General features: G+C 33.8%; 2 protein-coding genes and 1 long non-coding RNA gene across 3 annotated transcripts; all 3 read right to left on the bottom strand.

Annotated features, from left to right (window-relative positions):
- Positions 1–1,603: 1,603 nt before the first annotated feature.
- Positions 1,604–2,500, bottom strand: LOC140004699 (stemmadenine O-acetyltransferase-like). Its single transcript, XM_072044840.1, has 3 exons — positions 2,330–2,500; positions 1,922–2,178; positions 1,604–1,853 (listed from the first exon to the last, which is right to left on the bottom strand). Exons 1-3 carry the CDS (start codon positions 2,498–2,500, stop codon positions 1,604–1,606), a joined length of 678 nt encoding a protein of 225 aa, XP_071900941.1.
- Positions 2,501–7,698: 5,198 nt separating this feature from the next.
- Positions 7,699–10,617, bottom strand: LOC113739913 (putative disease resistance RPP13-like protein 3). The gene has a single exon (XM_072046097.1). The coding sequence runs from the start codon at positions 10,479–10,481 to the stop codon at positions 7,842–7,844; it is 2,640 nt and encodes an 879-aa protein (XP_071902198.1). The 5' UTR covers positions 10,482–10,617; the 3' UTR covers positions 7,699–7,841.
- Positions 10,618–11,551: 934 nt separating this feature from the next.
- On the bottom strand, positions 11,552–12,458 carry LOC113739020 (uncharacterized). Its single transcript, XR_011812743.1, has 3 exons — positions 12,423–12,458; positions 11,778–11,882; positions 11,552–11,660 (listed from the first exon to the last, which is right to left on the bottom strand). It is a non-coding gene; the product is annotated as an uncharacterized lncRNA (long non-coding RNA).
- Positions 12,459–21,248: the final 8,790 nt, after the last annotated feature.

The following is a 21,248-nucleotide window of genomic DNA, read 5'->3' as shown; positions in this document are numbered from 1 at the left end:
AATGGAAAAAGCTCATCCACAAGTTATTGATAGTTAGGACACCGAAATGGACAAGATAATCACTAGATTTAGGAAGGGTAAAACTCCATACCGTTGCATAGACTTTTCATCAACACAATTACCGAGAATTAGGAGACTTAATATTGACAAGATATCACAAGATGAAATTAGAAAGGCAATCCTTGCAACTGATGAGACTTCAAGGTGGACAACAACATCACAAATCAAGTTAGAAAAGGCAAGACTGCAGGCAACTACCAGGACTTAAAAATGCAGAAGATTCATCCATATAACTATCGTGATTTGCTAGCAGACTAAAAAGGAAAAAAATTAGCTATGGAAAGTTTTGCAATGCAGAAGAATTTGAGCTCTCTACCACTTCTTCTACCTCCCAATGTATAAAATGCACAACCCAGATCAGATGTAAAAACATAGAAAATTGGAAGACTTTTTCATCTATTATATATAAAAAAGGAAAGACTTTAATACAACTATATTTGCTAAAATGAACAGTCAATATGAAGCCTTTAACACAACCATATCTCTTTTTTTTTTATTAAAAAAAAGGAAAGACTTTTAATTTATTATATAAAAAAGCAAGGGTAGATTACACTTTACCTCTTGTATTTTAGTACTTTTCCACATAATTCTTCTATAGTTTTGAAAGTTATACATCATTTGGACTAAAGTATCAAATTGATGAAATCATCGTGCTATAACGAACCAGTTGAAACTTCAAGATTATCTTTATTTAGAAACCAACATGGTTGAAGTAGTCAAGATATGTACATGTAGTATACATTAATACTTTAATCTCCTATCTAGTCCTATTTCACATCATCCTTTTATTGTTTTCAAAATCTATTCGTAACCCCTGTGGCTAGTGAAAATTTTCTATCTTGACATTGGAGTCCTTTTGACAATTAATTGCAGATTTCAAACCTTTACACTTGTAAACAACTACAAAGCAATAAGACTGGGGTCGCCTTGGTTAAGTGATTAAGGTTGAGGCTTTAGGATCTAGAAATTCTGGGTTCAAATCTCTATTTTCCTTTCACATTTCTTAAATCCTACCCTTCCCCAATTCCCATTCCCGTTTTCCATTTCTTAAATCTTACCTTTCCCCACTTGCTGGAAATTTTTTTTTAATAAAACTATAACCTCAAAAAACCGTCTGAGCTCTATAGATGTATAGAGCTAGGAATGCCTTGTTCAGCATAAAGGTTTAAAGCTTCCTCCAATGATTTGAAACCTTTCCGTCCAGCCACCATACTCAACTAATAAAAGCATATGCATTGTCTGTCACTTAACTAATACAGGAGGAGGTTATTTGCTGTAAGGAAATACAATTTAATCAGTTGAGTAATCATTATAGCTAAAGGAAAATTCTAGATATCAAATTAGGGAGCTTTAATTTAAACAGTTTAGTTGCAATTGCCCTGTTTGCTTTTATCCTAGAAAGGAGACGCACAATGATTTCCATCCTTCTATTTAGTTATATTTTCGAGTCATCAAACCTTTACTAAAACCGCGCTTGTAGATAATCAATCATACACAAGAAACCTAATAATGCAAAAAACCTAACTTTCAAGGGGGGCAGGATTTAATGAAGCAAAAGCCTGGAGCTCTGGATTTTGTCAAATATAGCTATGCCATCTTCTTTTAAGGTTACCCATGCTTCAATCCCATCACCGCTTTTTGTATCCATTAGCCATGCTATACGTTCAACTCTGGATCCATATATGTTTCTGTTTTCACGGCCGACGAAAGACCAAATGGGCTTTCCCCATCCAAAATCAACTTCACGAAAACCAGTCTTACAAAGACTGCTGATAATAAAATCTTCAGCCGAGCTGTTGGGGTTAGAAAACAGTTGTTCAAAATTTTTTTAAGTCTTCGTCAGCTTGGCTGCTTGAGATACCTATCCTCACCTTTCATACCTTCAACAAAATTACTGTATATAGTAGTAATGGCATTCCTTATGCAGTTAACCAGTAATTGCTGCTCTGGACTGGAATCTGTCCCTTGTTGAGCATATGCCGGCCAAACTGGGATCAGCAGACTCAACTTCATCTGTGAAGCCACTATGGCAGATTTCCACAGAAGTCCCATAACAGCTGTGACTGAACTTGGTTTCAGAGATGATGTGGTTGCTTTAGTTTTGAGGACATCCAAGGCCTAGTGGTCGAAAAAGTCGAAAAAAAAATCTCTTCATTACAAAATTGTGCTCATCTAATTGGCCTTTGGATTGCAATGTGGAGGCAGGTGTAAATAACTTGGAATATTTAGACTTATAGCAGGGAAACAGGTGAAAGAGAGAAGGTGAAACAAAGTTGGGATTTATTTGTTCTGAGGATTCCCATGCTGTAGCAGCCCAAGCATTCATAAATGTTGACATTGAGAAGCCATCAACAATCTTGTGAGAGACGGTAAGACCACTGGCAATGCCTCCGCAGGAAAAAATGCTTATTTGAACCAGGGGTACATAAGTTTGCGACATTATTTCCACGGAACTTGGGTCGAATGCAAACAGCCGATTTATCAACTCGTTCTCAGGCTTTTTGAGGAAATCTGAGAGTCGAATACTTACTCGAGCTTCGGTCTAGTAAACTCCATCATCATTACAGTCAATGTGCAGATTATCTTTGACCTTTCCGGCTAGTGGATAAAAGGGTACTAAAGTTCTCGATAGTGATTGCATTAGATGTTGCCTTTTTTTTGAAATAACATCATTTAGCCTGGTGCTTTGATTCATCGGGGAGAAAAAGAACACAAGACTTGAAAAATCCTGAAGAATAAGCTAATCAATGAGTGAAAGTCTAAAGGTTCTCAAGTGAAGTGGAGTTGGAGACGCTGGTTTGATTTCTTCCTTGGATATGATCTCTATTTCCATAGCTGTAGTTTCTTGGCTGTGAATCAACTGGATGCTGCAGATCAAAGGTGTTCCAAAAGTATTTCCTCACAAAATATCAAGTGAAAAAAAAATTTTAATCTGCTTTTAGCAACTACTAAATCCGCCCAATCAATTCTCAAGACTCAGTTACAGTAGAAATCTTTTCTTTTCATTTTTTTCCCCCATCTACTCAAGAAAACTTTTTTTTTTTTTTTTTTTAAGTTGCAGTCATATTTCTCTCCTTTTTGTTTTCATCTTCTACTTTAGTTTGTTGGCACTTACGAAGTCTTGTTTCAATATAAATTGTGCTAATCATAAAATGACTAGCATCATTAAGGTTGCGCAAAGCACTAAAATTGACACATTAGAGATGAATACCAATTAGTATTGGAAGGGCAAAATACCTAAATGGCCCTCAAACTTTCATGCTCTTATACTTTTAACCCGTAGTGACTATTAAATGTATTTTTTTGCCCCCTGAATTCTTAAAAGAGTGTTCCTTTAGCTCTTTCCTCGATTTGAGGTGTTACCATGGTTGTCAAAATCGCGATTCGGGTCCTATAACCAAAATTGATCAGAATCACATGCAGAATCGCAAATTACACTAATCGAGCACAGGATCGGCAGGATCGGTAGGATCGTGTAGAATCGTAGGATCGTACGATCCTATATCGATCCTGCAAAATTTTGCTAATATGTGAAATATGAGACTCCATTTTGCAAGTAAATGAAAACATTTGGGGTAGGCTTGTAATTTATCAAAGAATTGCTGCCTTTAATTGCAATGTTTTAACAATTTTAGTTAAAAAAGTCAAAAAATTGAGAGTTCAGATTTATTGCAACTGTCCTAGACAGGTGTTTTGTTATAACAGATGCAACAAAACAAGAGAACAACCAAGAACACGAGAACAATTTTTGGGAAAATCAGATTTTTATTAGGGCTTGGAACGATTCAGAAGTAGTATATACAGAATGGATATAAGGTGTATATATATACAACCAAACGGATCGGACCCAAAAATAGGTCCATAACAAAAAATCCAAAATAAACAGACACGGTAACTAATATATACCGTAAGCTTCGGGGGCAATGCTGCCCCCCGGACACCCCAGCCGGGGCGTGTCGCCCCTTGGACCCCCGACTCGCTGACCGGGCAACGAGACCCCCGAACAAATCAGCGTAATGCAACATAGTCGAAATGCCATAGGTCGAGGACCTGATTCAAGGCATCCCAACATGTTTTAACTCCCCCCTTCAAGTCTACAATTAGGTTAAGTATGAATCTGGTGACTGACATACACTCTTACAATAAGCACAAAACGCCCCTGACTAGATCATTTTGATGCGGTTTATGTCTTGATTGACTGAATGTGGTTCAATTGTGCATCCACTCTTTAGCATGGGATCCCTTACAGTAGGATTCTATGGGTTGTACAACCCTATCAATTTGGTTGTGCAGTGAGAAATTTGTTATTTCTGAAAATGTATCTTATTGGCAATGGAGATGTCATTGCGTAGATGGCAGCCATGTGTTTAGATTTCATCATTGGAGGTTGATAATTATTTTATATTTGAAATTATGATTGTGTAAACTGTAAAGCATTTGGTTTTAAGACTTGAAATCATGATAGATAACAGGTTTATATTCTTTTCTTTATTACTTGTCAAATAGTAAGTAAAAAATGCTATATATTTATGAATAACTTATTTATTTGATATCTTTTAAAATGTACAAAATAATATATGAATTTCAAATTCATTAATTTAGTAAATTTATGAACTTTTGGTGGGATCTTACGATCCTACGATCCGATTCTGTGAAACTAAAATCGATCCTACGTAGGATCCTGATTTTACAAACCTTGGGTGTTACGGCTAATGGATAGAGCATCATGCATGAAAGAGGAGCGAAAATGGAAGGCTTTTCTTTTGGAATAATAAACAGAATTGGCTGTTTAATTCAATATAAATTTGGCTAATATACCTGGAATCTCTATAACATGAGGAGTTCATATTGTGTTGACATATTAAAAATTATGACACCTGTTAGGCCTTCAAGTACGCCTTCAAGTACGCAAACAAATGTTGAAATAGTGCTAAGTTTTATCATAAAAATTTAGAATATTTCATGCCAATTTCTTTCTCTATTTTATCTCTTCTCACTCATCGGGAACATTTTGGTATAATGTGGTAATCAACTCTCGGTCAACAGGGTGGGCAACCATTCACTGGCGGCAAATAATTGTAGCGATACATAGTTGGATGATTAAAAGATTAAAATAATGTCTTTTTGAAATATATTCCATTAGGTTTATGGCTCAAATAGACAGAAGGGGCGAATTTCTACTAATATTGTTAAAATTAAAAAGTTCACAAAAGTGATATAAATTGGAAGTTCGTTCTACATTAAGGTTTGCCGCAAATGGTATTCGAGGCTTCTTTAAAAAATTATTTCATTTTTCATTTTTCCCCCTACGAATCTAAGGAGTGATTTTTTTTTTGAAAAGCCTTCACCGCTCGTGAAATGAGACCGCGAAGGCCAAAAATTGTTACTTAATCAAACTACTTCGCTGCTCATGAAATGAAATTATTACAAACACATAAAAAAAGCATTACATGTAAGAATTATTATAAATGCCTTTCATAATAAATAGCCTACAATTGTGCCCGTATTCAAAAACTTTCCCCTCAGTAATTTTTTTCGCCTTCAATGTTTATCCCAAACAACTTAAATGAACAGCTTGTTATTTGATTTTCGCATGCTTAATTTTTTTTTTTTAACATCTTATATGTATAATGAGTAGTATTTAGGAAGCAATCAATTCTCACTTTCAGACGGACCAACACTTTATATGGGATAAATTCCTTGATTTGTCTGCCAAGTTCATTCTTTTCTTCTCTTCAAGCACATGAATAGAGGCCTTTATTTCCTTGTTCTGTTTTTCAGTTTGGGCAGCATGGGAAAAATTAGAATCAACCAAACACCTCTAGATATTTTTAATGATTTGGACATTTCCAAAATCCCAAGAGTTTACTATCAGGACTTTTAAGGCCTACCGAAGACATGAACTGTTTTATTTTTAATTATTTCTACTTGTATTAATATGATACATGCAATGTAAACTTAGCATTGCAGGGGCAATAAGTACATGGTCCGTGAAATTAAAGGCCCAAAACGAAATTATGCCAAATAAAGGTCCTCAGGACAAGGAAACAGCAAGCATGAAGGGCCCAATTAGGGCAGGGGAAACCAACTGGAAATTTGAACTTGAAGAAGCCACACGTTAATGGCAAATGATGGGAGACGAGTGAATTTAACCTCCCATCCTACATAGGCACTTTATGAAGACCAAATGGGTGCACTAATATTAGCAACAAATAATGGGAGTCAAGGGTTAATTTGACCTCCCATACTATAAATACACTTTATTAAGATCATGGGTGCACCAGCGAATGTGAGGAGGTAAGGGTAGGGATGGCAATGCGGGCACCCGTCCCGCGGGGGGCTAACGGGGAGGGGGTTGGGGCGGGGGGCGGGGGAATTTTTTTCCCCCCGCTTAGAAACGGGGCAAGGGACAGGGGAGTGTACCCCCGCCCCGCCACCCGCTTTAAAAAAATAAATATATAATATATATGTATATAATTATATATATAATATATAATTTAATTAGTTACAAACTTATGATAATGATATTATTAGTTATATATATTATATGATGTCTATTAGTATATATAATATAATTGATATTATTAATTATACTAATAATTATATATGTGTACTAATACAAATTATTAATTGGTTATACTAAATTTACTAATACATTTATATTAAATCCCTAATTACACTTAATACAATAACATTTTTTTCTTAAAAAAAGCACAAGTATAATAATGAATTAGTGATTGTATTTGTGCCAAAAGTGAAAACTTGACTACTTTAGTTATATTTATTTCATCATGGTGGATTGTATTCAAATAATTTTTGTTTGATTGTTTTTATAAATTTCAATTATAAAATTACAATGAATAATAATTTGATGATGTGTTGATATTTTAGTACTTGATTATTTGAAAAAATTTAATCATAATAAAATTATATAACAAATTTTTATTAGTCCCGCGGGAAAAGCAGGACGGGGGAAGCAGGGGACGGGGGATGGGGCGGGGGCGGGGGGAGTTTGTAGGCAGCAGGGCGGGGGTTGGGGGAGGGGTTCCCCGCCCCGTTGCCATCCCTAGGTAAGGGTCAATTTAACCTCCCACATCGCAAAGATGCTTTATTAAGACGAGATGGATGCACTAACATTAGTGATAAATAATGGGAGGCAAGAGTTAATTTGATCTCCTACACTACAAAGACACTTTATCAAGACCAAATGAGTATACTATGCACTGATTATGGGTACACTAACATTAGTAGCAAATTATGAGAGACAAGGGTCAATTTGACCTTCCACATTATTAAGATACCAATTTAAAGACAAATATCAATTTAACGAGATGGGTACACTTTATTAAGACGAGATGGGTACATTAACATTAGTAACAAATGACTTGATGTCTCACATCGCAAAGATACTTTATTGAGAGTGTAGCCACTGTTAGTTACCCAAAAAATCATTAATGACAAAAGAGTCATTCCTTCTTTAATAGTGGGATAATTAAAAAAGCAAGCATTGAAGTGTGAGATTTCAAATAATTAAAAAAAATGGACTAAAAAAGCTTGTCGGTTGGTCTAAATTATGTGACGAAAATAAAGAGCGAAATAGCGGCAAAGCAAAGTATGTTGAATTGGGGGAAACAGAAGTGATGTTGAATATAAAACATTCTTTTTATTTATTTATATATTTTGATAAAAACTTGAAATAATTTTATTAATCACTACACGACATACCTTCCATTCTACGCATGAATTATAAATACCAATACCAACTTTTTTCCTCCGGCAAGTCAAAATATTCTGAGGTTAGGGACGGTGGATACCATGTCCGCATCAAGCCCACTGATGAAATCTTCTGGCATGTCCACAAGCTCAAGCGCATCAAGACTAGATATGTGCTTCAGCTCTTCCGGCAACTTTTCTAAACTGTAGCACTCCCTAATTCTCAGGCACTGGAGCTGTGGCAATGCACCTTCCTCCACCTTTATTTCATCCACTCTTAGGTATCTGAGCTCAAGGAATTTCAATTGGTGAAACCCATGCCTAGAAATGACCATATGCTGTGGTCCCCTGTATGCATCTTTCATTTTGAGAAACGACAGCTGTCCCAACTTCTCTAGCACTGGCATTGGGTCATTCCTGAGGAATGTGTTTTTCAAAGACAAGCGAGAGAGATTTGGAGGGAAATCAGGAGGCAGCTTTCTCAAAAACATCCCGGATAGCTTGAGCTCTGTTACATGATGGAGCTTAGAAAGTCCAGCTAGAGATGGCCACACTGTTGTTATATTACGATAAAGATGTAACGTCTTTAGGTTTTCAACCTCAGATAAATGCAAGCAGAGTTTGTCAATCTCTGACCTTTCACCCACCCAAATCCCCAGTTTCTGAAGACTTGTCAAAGTTATCATGTTATTGTGCATAATGTCATCAAAGTTTACGCCTAACAGAGTCTGGAGATTCCTCAATCCATCAATCTTAAGAGGCACATCGCACTCCATACGACACGCATATAGATGCCGTAAACTTTCAAGCTTCCAAATGAAATTTGAAACTTCTACTGGGTAATAGGTCCGTATGTCAAGAGTTTGTAGGTTTCGCAAGCAACCCAAGGAATGAGGGAGCCTTCTAATGAGTGTGCGTCTTAAACCGAGATACCTTAGAAGCCTGACTTCACCAATTTCTTTTGGCAAATAATCCATCCCAGCTTTCTCAAGGTCTAGTATCCTGAGCTTTCTGAAACTTTTGAAGCTAAGACTGAAGTTTTCCCTGTGGACATTTAAAAAAAGTAGAGACCGGAGAGGAGGGGTTGAAGACCCAAAATAATTTTTATCCAGAGGGAGACTATGAACAGCAAGGTACCTGGATTTGGCTGATATTTCATCATCTCTGGTGTCATGGACCTGAAAAAAATTTTCATCCTCTGCCTTTCTGATTGCAAGCTCTCGCAGTAAATCATGGACTCTGCAGCTTTTAATCCTCTCATCAACAGTCATTTCCGCCACTTGGACCATATTCCTACTACAAAGTCGTTCCACATCATCATATGCTGCAGTTTCCTCCAAATTTTTTGCATCTCTTTTCTGCATTATTCCCTCTGCAACCCACATATGGATCAACTTGCGCACAGAAATCACGGAGTCCTCTGGAAACAAACCCAAATACAAAAAGCAATATTTCAGATTGGCAGGAAGATCTGCATAACTTAATTCCAGAATCGGCCCTGCTTCACTCTGGCTCCTTGACAGGTATGCGTTGAAGTTGTTGAGAACTTTCTCCCATTCACTCTTCAACTTTTTCTTGCCCAGTAGCAGGCCACCAATAACCGTTATGGCCAGTGGTAGACCGGCACATCGCCCCGCAATTTTCCTGCCTACTACTTCCAAATCTGAAGGACAAACAGCATTAGCTCCGTGGCCTAAGGCCTTTTTGAGGAACAACTGCCAGCTATCGTCCTCCCCCAAAGTTTTCAACTCATGTGGGATGCTAAGAGCATCTGCGTGTACGGCAACATCCCGCTTGCGACTTGTAAGTAGCACTCTACTTGATGTATTAACATCAGGAAAGGCCCTCCTGGCAAGACAATCCCACGCTTCTTCCTTCCATACATCATCAAGTACCACAAGATAACATTTGTCTTGTAGATCTTGATAGACCCTTTGTTCCAAGTCCTGCTCTTGCATCTTTTCCAACATGTCAAGTAGCTCATTAGTTACTGGATTCAGTTGCTTTATGATTGATGTCAGCGTCTCTTTGTGATTGTAAATTGAAGAGACACATACCCAAGCACGACAGTCGAATCTCTCCCTAACATCAGCATGGTTATAAACTTTCTTGGCTAGAGTTGTCTTACCTGCACCTCCCATGCCAATGATTGAAACCACACGGCGGTTTCTGTCCTCTTTCAAGAGTTCTGCCACCAGGGATTTTGTTATCTCCCCGAAGCCCACTATATCCTTGTCCTCGATGAGAGGAGAGGATCGCCGGATCCGTTGAAGCTCTTCTCCATGTGTAGTCATCCCCTCTCCAAGATTTTTGATACCGTACTCTACGCGGCTATCAGCAATCTCCTTGAGCCTCATCCGTAAGGATTCAATCTCTTTACCTATCTTGTAGAAGTTCACAATTTTGAAGGGATAATATGTCAATTTAGTGACGATTCCCTTGTCCTTTGTGAAGAACTCAACTTTGCTGGCAAATATCTCGATGATATCCTCCGCATCGTAGGCCGCAGCTCTGATTTCAGAAACCCAGTTGCGAATCCTCTCATCTTCATCTTGCCTCTGATCAGCATCTTTCAGGAAACACCGCATCCGCACCAGATCATTTCGAAGTCTCTCAACTTGTCGTCGAACGCCTTTCAGGAAAACAAGTTTTTGAATCAGCAGATCTCCAGTTTTCTCGATAATAAGAGAGATAACAGGGTCAGCCATCCTGGTAAAGTGAGCTTTGCTTTGAATAACTAGTAAAGGAGGAGAAGCTTTTGCCTGTTAGGTGCAGCTGCAAAACTTCTAATGTCTGTTGTTTTTAACTGATCTCAGAAGAGAAAGCAGTTCGATTCAGTCAAAAAGAAAGCAGTTCGATTCACACGGTCGAGACGACGTCAATTATATATATAATAAAAAGGGCTCTGCTGGTGGCGTGTTTTGGGATGGTGGAATGGATGAAGAATAATTAAATATGAAGAAGAATGAAATCAAGGATATCAAACAAAGTATACGAAGGATGAAGGATGAACTAAGTAGTGTGTAATAGTTAAATTTCTCATGTACTAATTCACAGTTACAAGTATTTTCTTTTCTTTTCTTTTTTTCAAAACTAAACTTATAAATGATTAGAAAAGAAGAGTTTTTTTTTTTTTTGTTTGAAGAAACATTTTAGTGGATTCAAGTTTCGGTTGAGGTGGATATTTGAATGTAACACTTTTAGATGCACAGAAAGCGGACGGCCTAAGTGAACGTCAAACGGTAGTATAGTGGATATTTTGCTGTTTTTGTGTGTATAATTAGTTTTAAAATTTAAAGTTGTCTAAATTTTTAATTCACTACCCGAATTTTTAAGTGCAAAAAAACTTTCAAAGAGAACAAATTTTAAAATTTGACAGGAAAGAAAAAAAAAATGTCAGAAGAGAGGCTCGATTCTCACGTGGTTCATTTTCTCTTCCAGTCGAAAAGAAAGCAGTTCGATTTACATTGTAGGGACGTCTAGGAGCCCTCCAAAAAAGATAAAGGTGCGCATTTTTCCATTTCATAATCTGGACACATTATTGTAGTTTAGCTTTATTTATACGACCTTTTGGAGTGCAAAATCTTTCAAGATATTTTAAGACCTAATTAATGGTACTCATTGTAACAGAGCAGACATCTACCGACAACTTTGTACAGAGACCAAATAACAATTTTCATGGTCAAAATTAGGAACTAAGAGTAAATAACCTTGCAAAGCAAGAACCTCACTTTTGCTCAACTCTTGAGAAAATATAATGATGATACACAAGAGGGTCATACCTGTGTTTCAACCATTGAGTGGATGATAGACTGAGGATGAATAACGATTTCAATGTCGTCATAATCGGCCCCATAAAGATAATGGGCTTCAATAACTTCAAGTCCCTGCAAAGAAAAAATGCTCCATGACAAAGTTATCCAAATATTTTGGTTCGTTGGGGTTCATGAGAAAGTTCAAGAAGAAACAGTTGTCATGGTCAGGTGAGTACGCCAGAAAATCACCTTATTGAATAAGGTGGCAGAATCCACTGTAATCTTTTTTCCCATGTTCCAGTTAGGATGATTCAACGCATCTGCTACTTTATCAATTTCTCAACTGGCCAATCCCTGGTGTTGATACCATAACAGATTGCAAACATCAGTTCAACAACTCCAGCATTGAGAAAAGAGAACAAAATTTCAAACACTAACGGAAACTGAGAGAGAAAACAGGAGGTGGAGTTTTTTCATTGTTCCTGGCATGAGAGCTTATTTTGCTTTTTGTGTAGGAATTAAGAGATTTTTAAGAGCATTCATATGAAATTTTACAGCTGTTCACTGATCTGTTTTAAAAGAAACCACAAATATCTCGAATTTAGGTCGACCTAATGCAAAACTAGAATAATGTGCAACTTAAAAAACTGCATTGATTCAGAACAATTAACTCTCAGAAGAAAAATATGAGATCCAAGTTTATATGAACTTAAATTTGCACGCTGAGATTGGAAAGTTGGAGGATAATTTTTCCTAGTTATTATAAACATCAAAAACTCCACAAGCTTTGGAAGTAAATTTAGCAGAATTTAATAAAAAGGTTGTTCAGTATCTACAAGATAATACAGTTAACGATCATTTGCAAAATCTTCCATAGAAATTTATATGTCATACCTGAAAGCACCACCAGATGCTGTTAAAATGATACGTCGAAGAGCACCCTCAGCCAGACCTTGTATACACTGAACCAAACAGCCGATTTATCAACTCATTCTCAGGCTCTTTCAGGAAATCTGAGAGTCGAATACTTACTCGAGCTTCAGTCTAGTAAACTCTATCATCATTACAGTCAATGTGCAGATTATCTTTGACCTTTCCGGCTAGTGGATAAAAGGGTACTAAAGTTCTCGATAGTGATTGCTTTAGATGTTGCCTTTTTTTTTGAAATAACATCATTTAGCCTGGTGCTTTGATTCATCGGGGAGAAAAAGAACACAAGACTTGAAAAATCCTGAAGAATAAGCTAATCAATGAGTGAAAGTCTAATGGTTCTCAAGTGAAGTGGAGTTGGAGACGCTGGTTTGATTTCTTCCTTGGATATGATCTCTATTTCCATAGCTGTAGTTTCTTGGCTGTGAATCAACTGGATGCTGCAGATCAAAGGTGTTCCAAAAGTATTTCCTCACAAAATATCAAATGAAAAAAAAAATTTAATCTGCTTTTAGCAACTACTAAATCCGCCCAATCAATTCTCAAGACTCAGTTACAGTAGAAATCTTTTCTTTTCATTTTTCCCCCATCTACTCAAGAAAACTTTTTTTTTTTTTAAGTTGCAGTCATATTTCTCTCCTTTTTTTTTCATCTTCTACTTTAGTTTGTTGGCACCTACGAAGTCTTGTTTCAATATAAATTGTGCTGATCATAAAATGACTAGCATCATTAAGGTTGCGCAAAGCATTGAAATTAACACATTAGAGATGAATACCAGTTAGTATTGGAAGGGCAAAATACCTAAATGGCCCTCAAACTTTCATGCTCTTATACTTTTAACCCGCTGTGACTATTAAATGTATTTTTTTGCCCCCTGAATTCTTAAAAGGGTGTTCCTGTAGGGGGAGGCAAAGTGACAAATTTTGATTTAAACATTAAGGCTTCATTTATAAGTTTTAGAAAACTTTAAGGGGCCTATATAGATTTTAAAAATTGTAGGGAGGGGAGGTGTTGGTTGCCGCTGCCCACCCTCTGTAAATCCAACCTTAATGACTGACCATAATAAAAGGAAAAATGATGCAAATAGTTCCTCACATATTGCATTTACATCTTTTTAGCCCTTCACTTTTAAAATGATGAAAATTCATCCTTTAGATAAATAAAATGTGTCATTTTGGTTCCTATATCCATTTTGATGACTTTTTAGTTAGAAAATGGTCATGTGCTACCATGCGATAATGATTTTAGGGGTAAAATAGGTAAAATAGACATCACACCCTATTCTCACCAAAATACACCACATCTAGTAAAACTAATAATTAAGAAAAAGTTATATTGTTGTTTTGAAAAATCTAGAGGACTTTTAAAATAGGAAAGTCCTAACTTCCAAAGAAGAAATTTAACCCCAAAAATAATAGTTAAAAAATGGAAAAGTGAGGATAAAAGTTGCAATCAAAACAAACTTGATGAAATATTAAAAAATAAAAAATATATGTATATAAAAAAAAAGGAACACATATAGAACAAAAACAAAGCACATATCTTAGGACATGTGTTTAGACTTCAGATTTGCCATCATTCTGATATAGAAAATTCAGAAATTTAATTTTCAGTTGAAAATAATATAATATTTGTTTTGCCCTTGAAATTATCATTACGTGGTGGCACATGACATTTTCTAGCCAAAAGCACTTGAAATGAGTGTAAGGAACAAAATGTGCATTTTGAATAGGTGAAGGATGAATTTACTTCATTTTGAAAGTGATGGATGAAAAGGTACAATTATAATATGTGACGGACCATTTATGCGATTTTCCCTTAATAAAACTTGGCTTGGAGAGGCCAATTTCTTACATGTTGAGTTTCTCATGCACCATTGAAAAGTGACTGTTGGAGTTAAAATTTAGAGGCACTTGATGGTGTGATTTGGGGCATTTTGAGATTCAATTGGTTATGATTAAATTGTGCGTGGAAATTTGAAGACATGTATAAGTAACTTTGAATGAAGTATAAAGAACAAGAAAAAAAGGATGAATTTATTTGGAAAATTTTTTTGGACATTCTTAAAATATGTTTTCTCATTACTTCTTATTTTCTTATTACTTTTTAATCTCACATATATCATATGGTTAATAGCATTGAACGTCTATGATAGGATGATTAGACTTCTTTAATGGGGTGATTTGCACTTTGTCACATAGTACTATTTCCCAAGCACTTCTTTACCGCACCTCGGCTATGAAAGTAAGATTTGACCGTTATATAATGCCTTAATTTCAAATGTTGCCCTCATTTTAATGCTAACTTGCAATTTCCCTTGAATATAACCTTATTTGCAGTTTGCCATCTAAAGAATTTTAAGGCAGCTTACACTACTGTTATTTCAATTACGTTTTGTTTTTTATTGTCTCTTATTTTTCTTTATACATATAAATATATGCCATATACATGTATATATGCCGTCCCTCTATTCACTTCAAAACTATTACATAAGTATTGACAATTGCCTAATTTCAGCCTCTAACTTTTATTTTTAGATTTATGTATTTTCATTTTAAAGTTATATATGTTTTTTCATCCAAGAAACAAACTAACTGCAACATATAGTAAACTTAACATCAAAACTTTTATTAACTATTCATAGTGAAAAAAGAAAAAAAAATAACCATTGACACGTAAAAGAATGTTGGTGACAACTAAAAAACTAAATGTTAAAGTATAACTGTATACATGTCTCCTGCATTTCAAAGCATATTTAATTGGGCAATAAATTATTTAGACATGTATAAAACTTGGAGTTTGTGATTAAAAAATTATTGACAATAAAATAGTGGCTTTTTTTAGTAGTGGCTAATAATGATAAAATTAAGGGGAAAACTAAAAGAGAGAAAGAGGGAAATGAAATAAAGGGAGAAAAAGAACACTGTGAATAGGTAAAATATCAAAGATAAACTTATCCTTCAACATAAATTAGGAGGTAAATTGTGTATAAAATTCTTTTGAGGCGCAAAGTGCAACTAAAGTTGTAGTTTGTAGGGAAAAACTGCAATTGCCAGCTTAAGGGCGATTACGTGTTTTTACTAGACCTTTACCTTTCGCTATTAATCTAGGAGGCAAAGCGCTTTAAAAAAATTATTAATTCGCAGAATCCAAATCGCCTCAAATGTTAAGGGCTGTTTAATTCTATGAACCCTACATAATATCTCAAATTAGTGCTAGGATAACTCAAAAGAAAATTTTCCGATATAATCTCGGATACACATATAATTGTTTGAATGAATATATTTATCATTTAAGGATTTACACTACCCAATTCTTTACATAAATATGTTTTTAATGGAATTCCATAAACAAAGATGACCTTGGAAGTCATTGCTTTTTTGAATTCCATGAAGAAGTTGAAGGATTTGATTAACTAGTGCCACTACAAGCATTAGTGACATATGTCAAGAAGGGGTTTTAAGTGTTAGGTTTTTGTTGAAATAAAAGTAGATTAAATGCAAAGGAAGCTATAAATGTGCATATGTGCATGTGAACAACAAATTAAATGTAAAGAGGAATACTTATTATTGGACATCTATTTGAAAAACTAGAAAAATCAGATGAATTATATATATGAAAATGAAATAAAGAGACAATTCAACTTTCATCTTAGTAAACATACACAAAATCTAGGTTTTTTCTTTCCCAGTTCTGCACATTGTGCCACTGCATGGTATGGGCAAGTATATAAAATGCCGTATATCAAATAATTAATAGTACTAGAAGTAGAAGATGTTGACTAATGCATATGCTATCTTTTTCTTTTAGGTGTTTCTTTAATTTCAGTCAACACATTAACATAGATTTCTCGTAGTGGTCAAATAAGAAAGTTCTTTCCCGATGGTGAAGAATCAGTTAATTTGTTTCTATAAAAATCTCTTGCACCAATATTTTACAAAAGAAAAAGAGTATACCAAATTTTCTTTACAAGAAATTAAAGTATAATGATTTAAAGAGTTTTTTTTTTTAAAGTTTTGAGCTGTAAGAAACAATTATGGTCCGTTTTCCGTCAAGTATATTTTATTCCTTCAAGGCTATATATGTTGAACAACCAAAGTGACCAGACCGGGGACCTCATGCACAGACTCAAAGGCACCCAATTTTGGATGTAATCCAAACATCTCTAGCTGATGCAACCAGAAGGAATAGGGCGAATTCAGTACAAGCAATGAAGATGGCAAACTTCATTTTGCTTTCTAATGTTACCATCATGATGGTTAACCAGCCGCTTGGAAAAGAATAGTGACCTGCATTTGGTATACATATAACAATTAAACTCATTTTACAATCAAATTTTATATTTATAAAATTTTAAATACTCCATACGTGATTTTTCGCAAGTGTACGGGTCAAGATTGAATATAGGACATTAAGGATCGAACCCATAAGCAAGAACGTCAATTACCATTAGTTTTGAAACTCCTTTATTATTTAAACTATCATAAGTGCGAGAAATTAAATCTATACTATGAACATGAAATAAAAGTAATAAAAATAACATAGAAACCTCCTAGAATTATGGAATTCTTCACTACTCTTGCAAGCGAAATTACCAGTTAATTGAATGTGATTATCTTGTCTAATTATGATATAATTTTCTAATGTATGTGAAACCTATTCTCGTATTAAATCAACTATACGTGTAACTATGCCATACCTACTTTAGTGGTTATAAAATTAATTACAATTTCATTTCTTCTATAAAATTACATAAAATAAATCACCAAAACTATATAGGTGCACCTCTACTCTCGTGAGTATACTCTCTAAATTTATCACTTCTTAAACTAGTGCTAAATTTCAATTCTCATTGCAAACTTAATACTTTGAAATTATCACAATTAATGACCCGTTAATCATAATTAGAAAAGCAAAAGTGATAAATAACTTGTTCAAAATAATATTATCAAATAATCAAGTAGATATCACAAACAAAATATAGAAAGTTTATCCATAACTCTAGGTATAAACTTTAGCAAAACATGAAATAAATTATCAAATTTGTATTATGGCTAAATATAAAATCAAATATAAAAGAGAAAGTGATAGGAGAGAAGTCACCTTTGTCACATGAGTTTTAAGCTCTCCATCTTTGCTCCTCAAATTTTCATCCAAATCTAACTACAAATATAAGAAAGATAAACTAAACTAACTATACTATACTAATAAACTAAGAAAAATCAGTAAAGACAACATTTTGGCAGTATTTCTAACCTTCCAAAGTTGTGAAACGAGCTCTTCAAAGGCCCTATTTATGGAATAATTCAAGCCACAAATGAGTTTTTTCTAGTTGGCAAATTTGTTTCTTGAAACTCCCAAAAGTTGTTTCTACAAGTTTCTATGCTTGCTTGCTCATATCCTGCCAGAATTCTTGGAGAAAAATGGGTCAAAAAACTTGTGTGAATAGAGCACAAGTTGCAAAACAAATTGCAACCGCAATTGAAGAAAACGTAACCTCAAAAAACATAGGCTGAGGTCACTTATTTACCTCAAGTTTTCCTCTTTTGCAGATTTTCTCAATTCTAGTTAGTTTTCAACTTTACTCTATTTTTATACCAAATTCAATTGATATTTTCTCAATGATAAAGACTGAAATAACTCTTGTGCAAAACATGGAAGTTGTAGCTCTATGAGTTAAATTTCCAATGCCTCAAGAATCATCCAATTTAGAGTTCTGTAGACCTATAAATGACCAAAATACCCTTGATTGATCAAAACTTTGTTTCAAATTTTGACAACAAAAATGGCCAAGTGTATTTTGACTTTTTGACTAAGAAAATTCATGATCTGGATATTTATGTCTCATATAAAATGTATGGCTATGTGTTAGCTTCAAGATGACTTAGAATCACCTCAATCTGATGCTTGTAGTTCAAAATATAGCCGAAACACCAACAAGTGTCAAAGCTATCAAACTTTTTCTCTTTTATTCTTGATTGCATTTCCTCTTTGCACTTCATATTCTCTTTAAATCACTTTAAAATCATCAACAATTATCCCCTTATCTTCTCAACTCACTTCAATTGATGATTGAATCATTAAACCTACAAAAATATGATTTTTTCACCACTTTGATCCATAGAAACTCAATTTTTGACACTTAAACCACAAAAATGCAAACTTCACTAAAAACTGAGTTAATTAGTTACAAAAATAATTAAAACACACCAAAACTAGATCATAAAACATATTTAAATCATACAAAATATACACTTATCAAATTCTCCGACACTTGAATCATTGCTGGTCTTCAAGCAATAAGAAATACAAACCAACAATGATCCAAAATTTTGAAATTAAACATATGTGCACATTCCAATTTCATTTCCTCAAGATGAAGTAAATAACTATTATGCAATCGCTCAATTAGATCAAGTACTCATAATATCAAGTAAAGGAGAGTCAATTATGTCATAATTGTAATTTGTTCAATTCAATTCCTCATTCTTTCCTAATTTCACAAGCAAATAATGCCTATGGTCAATAAAAATGCTTCCTAAACCCATTATCATCTATTTTCTCAAGTTCAAAGAGAGATTTTATTCATATAATATAGTTAAATGTTTACTTAAAATTGTGAAAGTGTCTTTTGATGCGAAAATTGACATTTTTAGATGAAAATCGCAGATCATTCGATACTTTACATTCTTAAGCTGCTTTGCATGCTCTTAATTCAAGTACTGTTTTACACAAAAATCGACATTTATAGATAAAAACTGCCAATTACTAAGTACAAAAACCATTGGAGTAGAACAACTCTTATTATTTTTTTTGTCTTCTCTACTTCTTTTCTTTTCTTTTTTCTTTTTTTGAAACAAATAATAATCATTCCCTCAAAAGCATAATCATGAGAAAAGTATTGTAATTATTGATCAATCTATCACTAAATGTAAAATCAAGTAAAGAGAAGAAATTTCATCAAACATGCACAACTTAATTGTAATTTGTTCAATTCAATTCCTCATTCTTTCCTAATTTCACAAGCAAATAATGCCTATGGTCAATAAAAATGCTTCCTAAACCCATTATCATCTATTTTCTCAAGTTCAAAGAGAGATTTTATTCATATAATATAGTTAAATGTTTACTTAAAATTGTGAAAGTGTCTTTTGATGCGAAAATTGACATTTTTAGATGAAAATCGCAGATCATTCGATACTTTACATTCTTAAGCTGCTTTGCATGCTCTTAATTCAAGTACTGTTTTACACAAAAATCGACATTTATAGATAAAAACTGCCAATTACTAAGTACAAAAACCATTGGAGTAGAACAACTCTTATTATTTTTTTTGTCTTCTCTACTTCTTTTCTTTTCTTTTTTCTTTTTTTGAAACAAATAATAATCATTCCCTCAAAAGCATAATCATGAGAAAAGTATTGTAATTATTGATCAATCTATCACTAAATGTAAAATCAAGTAAAGAGAAGAAATTTCATCAAACATGCACAACTTAGGTATAATTTTCTCCACTTTACTCGATATACTTTTCTAAATAGATAAACATTCTAATCACATAATAGCTATTTCCAAGTCAAATGAGAAGTGAAAGTTTTCAAGTCACATATATTTATTCCAAAAGTAGAAGAAATTTGAATTACTAATGGTGTGAAACTTGTTACCCTTGGATAAAATTTTCAAAATTTTGAAACGTTTTGAGGCAATTTTATAATTTTGAACAAGATATTGGAAAAGTTTTGAAAAAGTTTTCCCTTGTAAATAGACAAAACTCCCTACCAATAAATCCAATTTTGAAAATTTTCTAAATACAATAACATTTGCAAGTACAAGTCCAATATTTGCAATCAACAAGGCAATCACATACAATGCATATAATTTACACATTGTCCTCAATGTATAAAAAAGAAAACCAAAACAAAAAGAGGAATACCCCCTTATTGATGTGATTGAAGTGCGATAATATGAAGTTCCACAATTCATCATAAAGTTTATGATCCATTTGCCACGATTCTATAAAAAGAAAATTTCATAAGTTCCATATGTAACCATTAGTAATAGAAACTAAAGAAGTGAAAATAAGAAATAAACTAGTATGGTTCAAGAAATGCAAAAGTAGTAGCAAAGGCCTTAATAAACATAAAATGGTGATCCGTAACTTCTACGCCTTTATCTTGATGATGTACCGATAGAAAATACACAAGAAACTACTCAAGGTACATTGAAACATTTCACTTCATAAACTTTTTATACATTTAACATTACCACCCTATAACATCACCATATCATAACAAATTTAGAAACAAAACCAAACCAAGAAATATGTATCTTGCACTTTTTCCATTTAAACTCCTAAATTCCTCAAAAATTGCAAATTCTTTATATATTCAAAATTCATCATCCAATCATACTCTATATGAAGATTAAGTAATAAACTTCCATTTAAATGTATCATTTTTTTAACTAGATAAACTAGCCATTCTCTAAAGTTTACAAATTCAGATTGTCTAAAATGTCATCATTTAATGAATGTATACATGTAAGTATCATAAACAAGTCACCATTTTGACAATTTGTACCATCCAATTATGTTTAACAATATTTCAAGATCAATTATCACACTAATCATAAAATAGGAATATGCATAAATTGAAACATTGCATAGATCATCATATTCCCACATTTGATCATCTAAACATGTTTAAAAATGTTAAATAACTATAATGGAAGTCCTAAATATAAATAAACATCATTAATTTTTTATTTTAAAATTCTTAAGAAAATTCAAGA

This window comes from Coffea arabica, chromosome 4c (assembly GCF_036785885.1).
Source record: "Coffea arabica cultivar ET-39 chromosome 4c, Coffea Arabica ET-39 HiFi, whole genome shotgun sequence".
Classification (NCBI taxonomy): Eukaryota; Viridiplantae; Streptophyta; class Magnoliopsida; order Gentianales; family Rubiaceae; genus Coffea; species Coffea arabica.
Note: the sequence above shows the minus strand (reverse complement) of the source record. Positions and strands in the feature narration are given on the sequence as shown.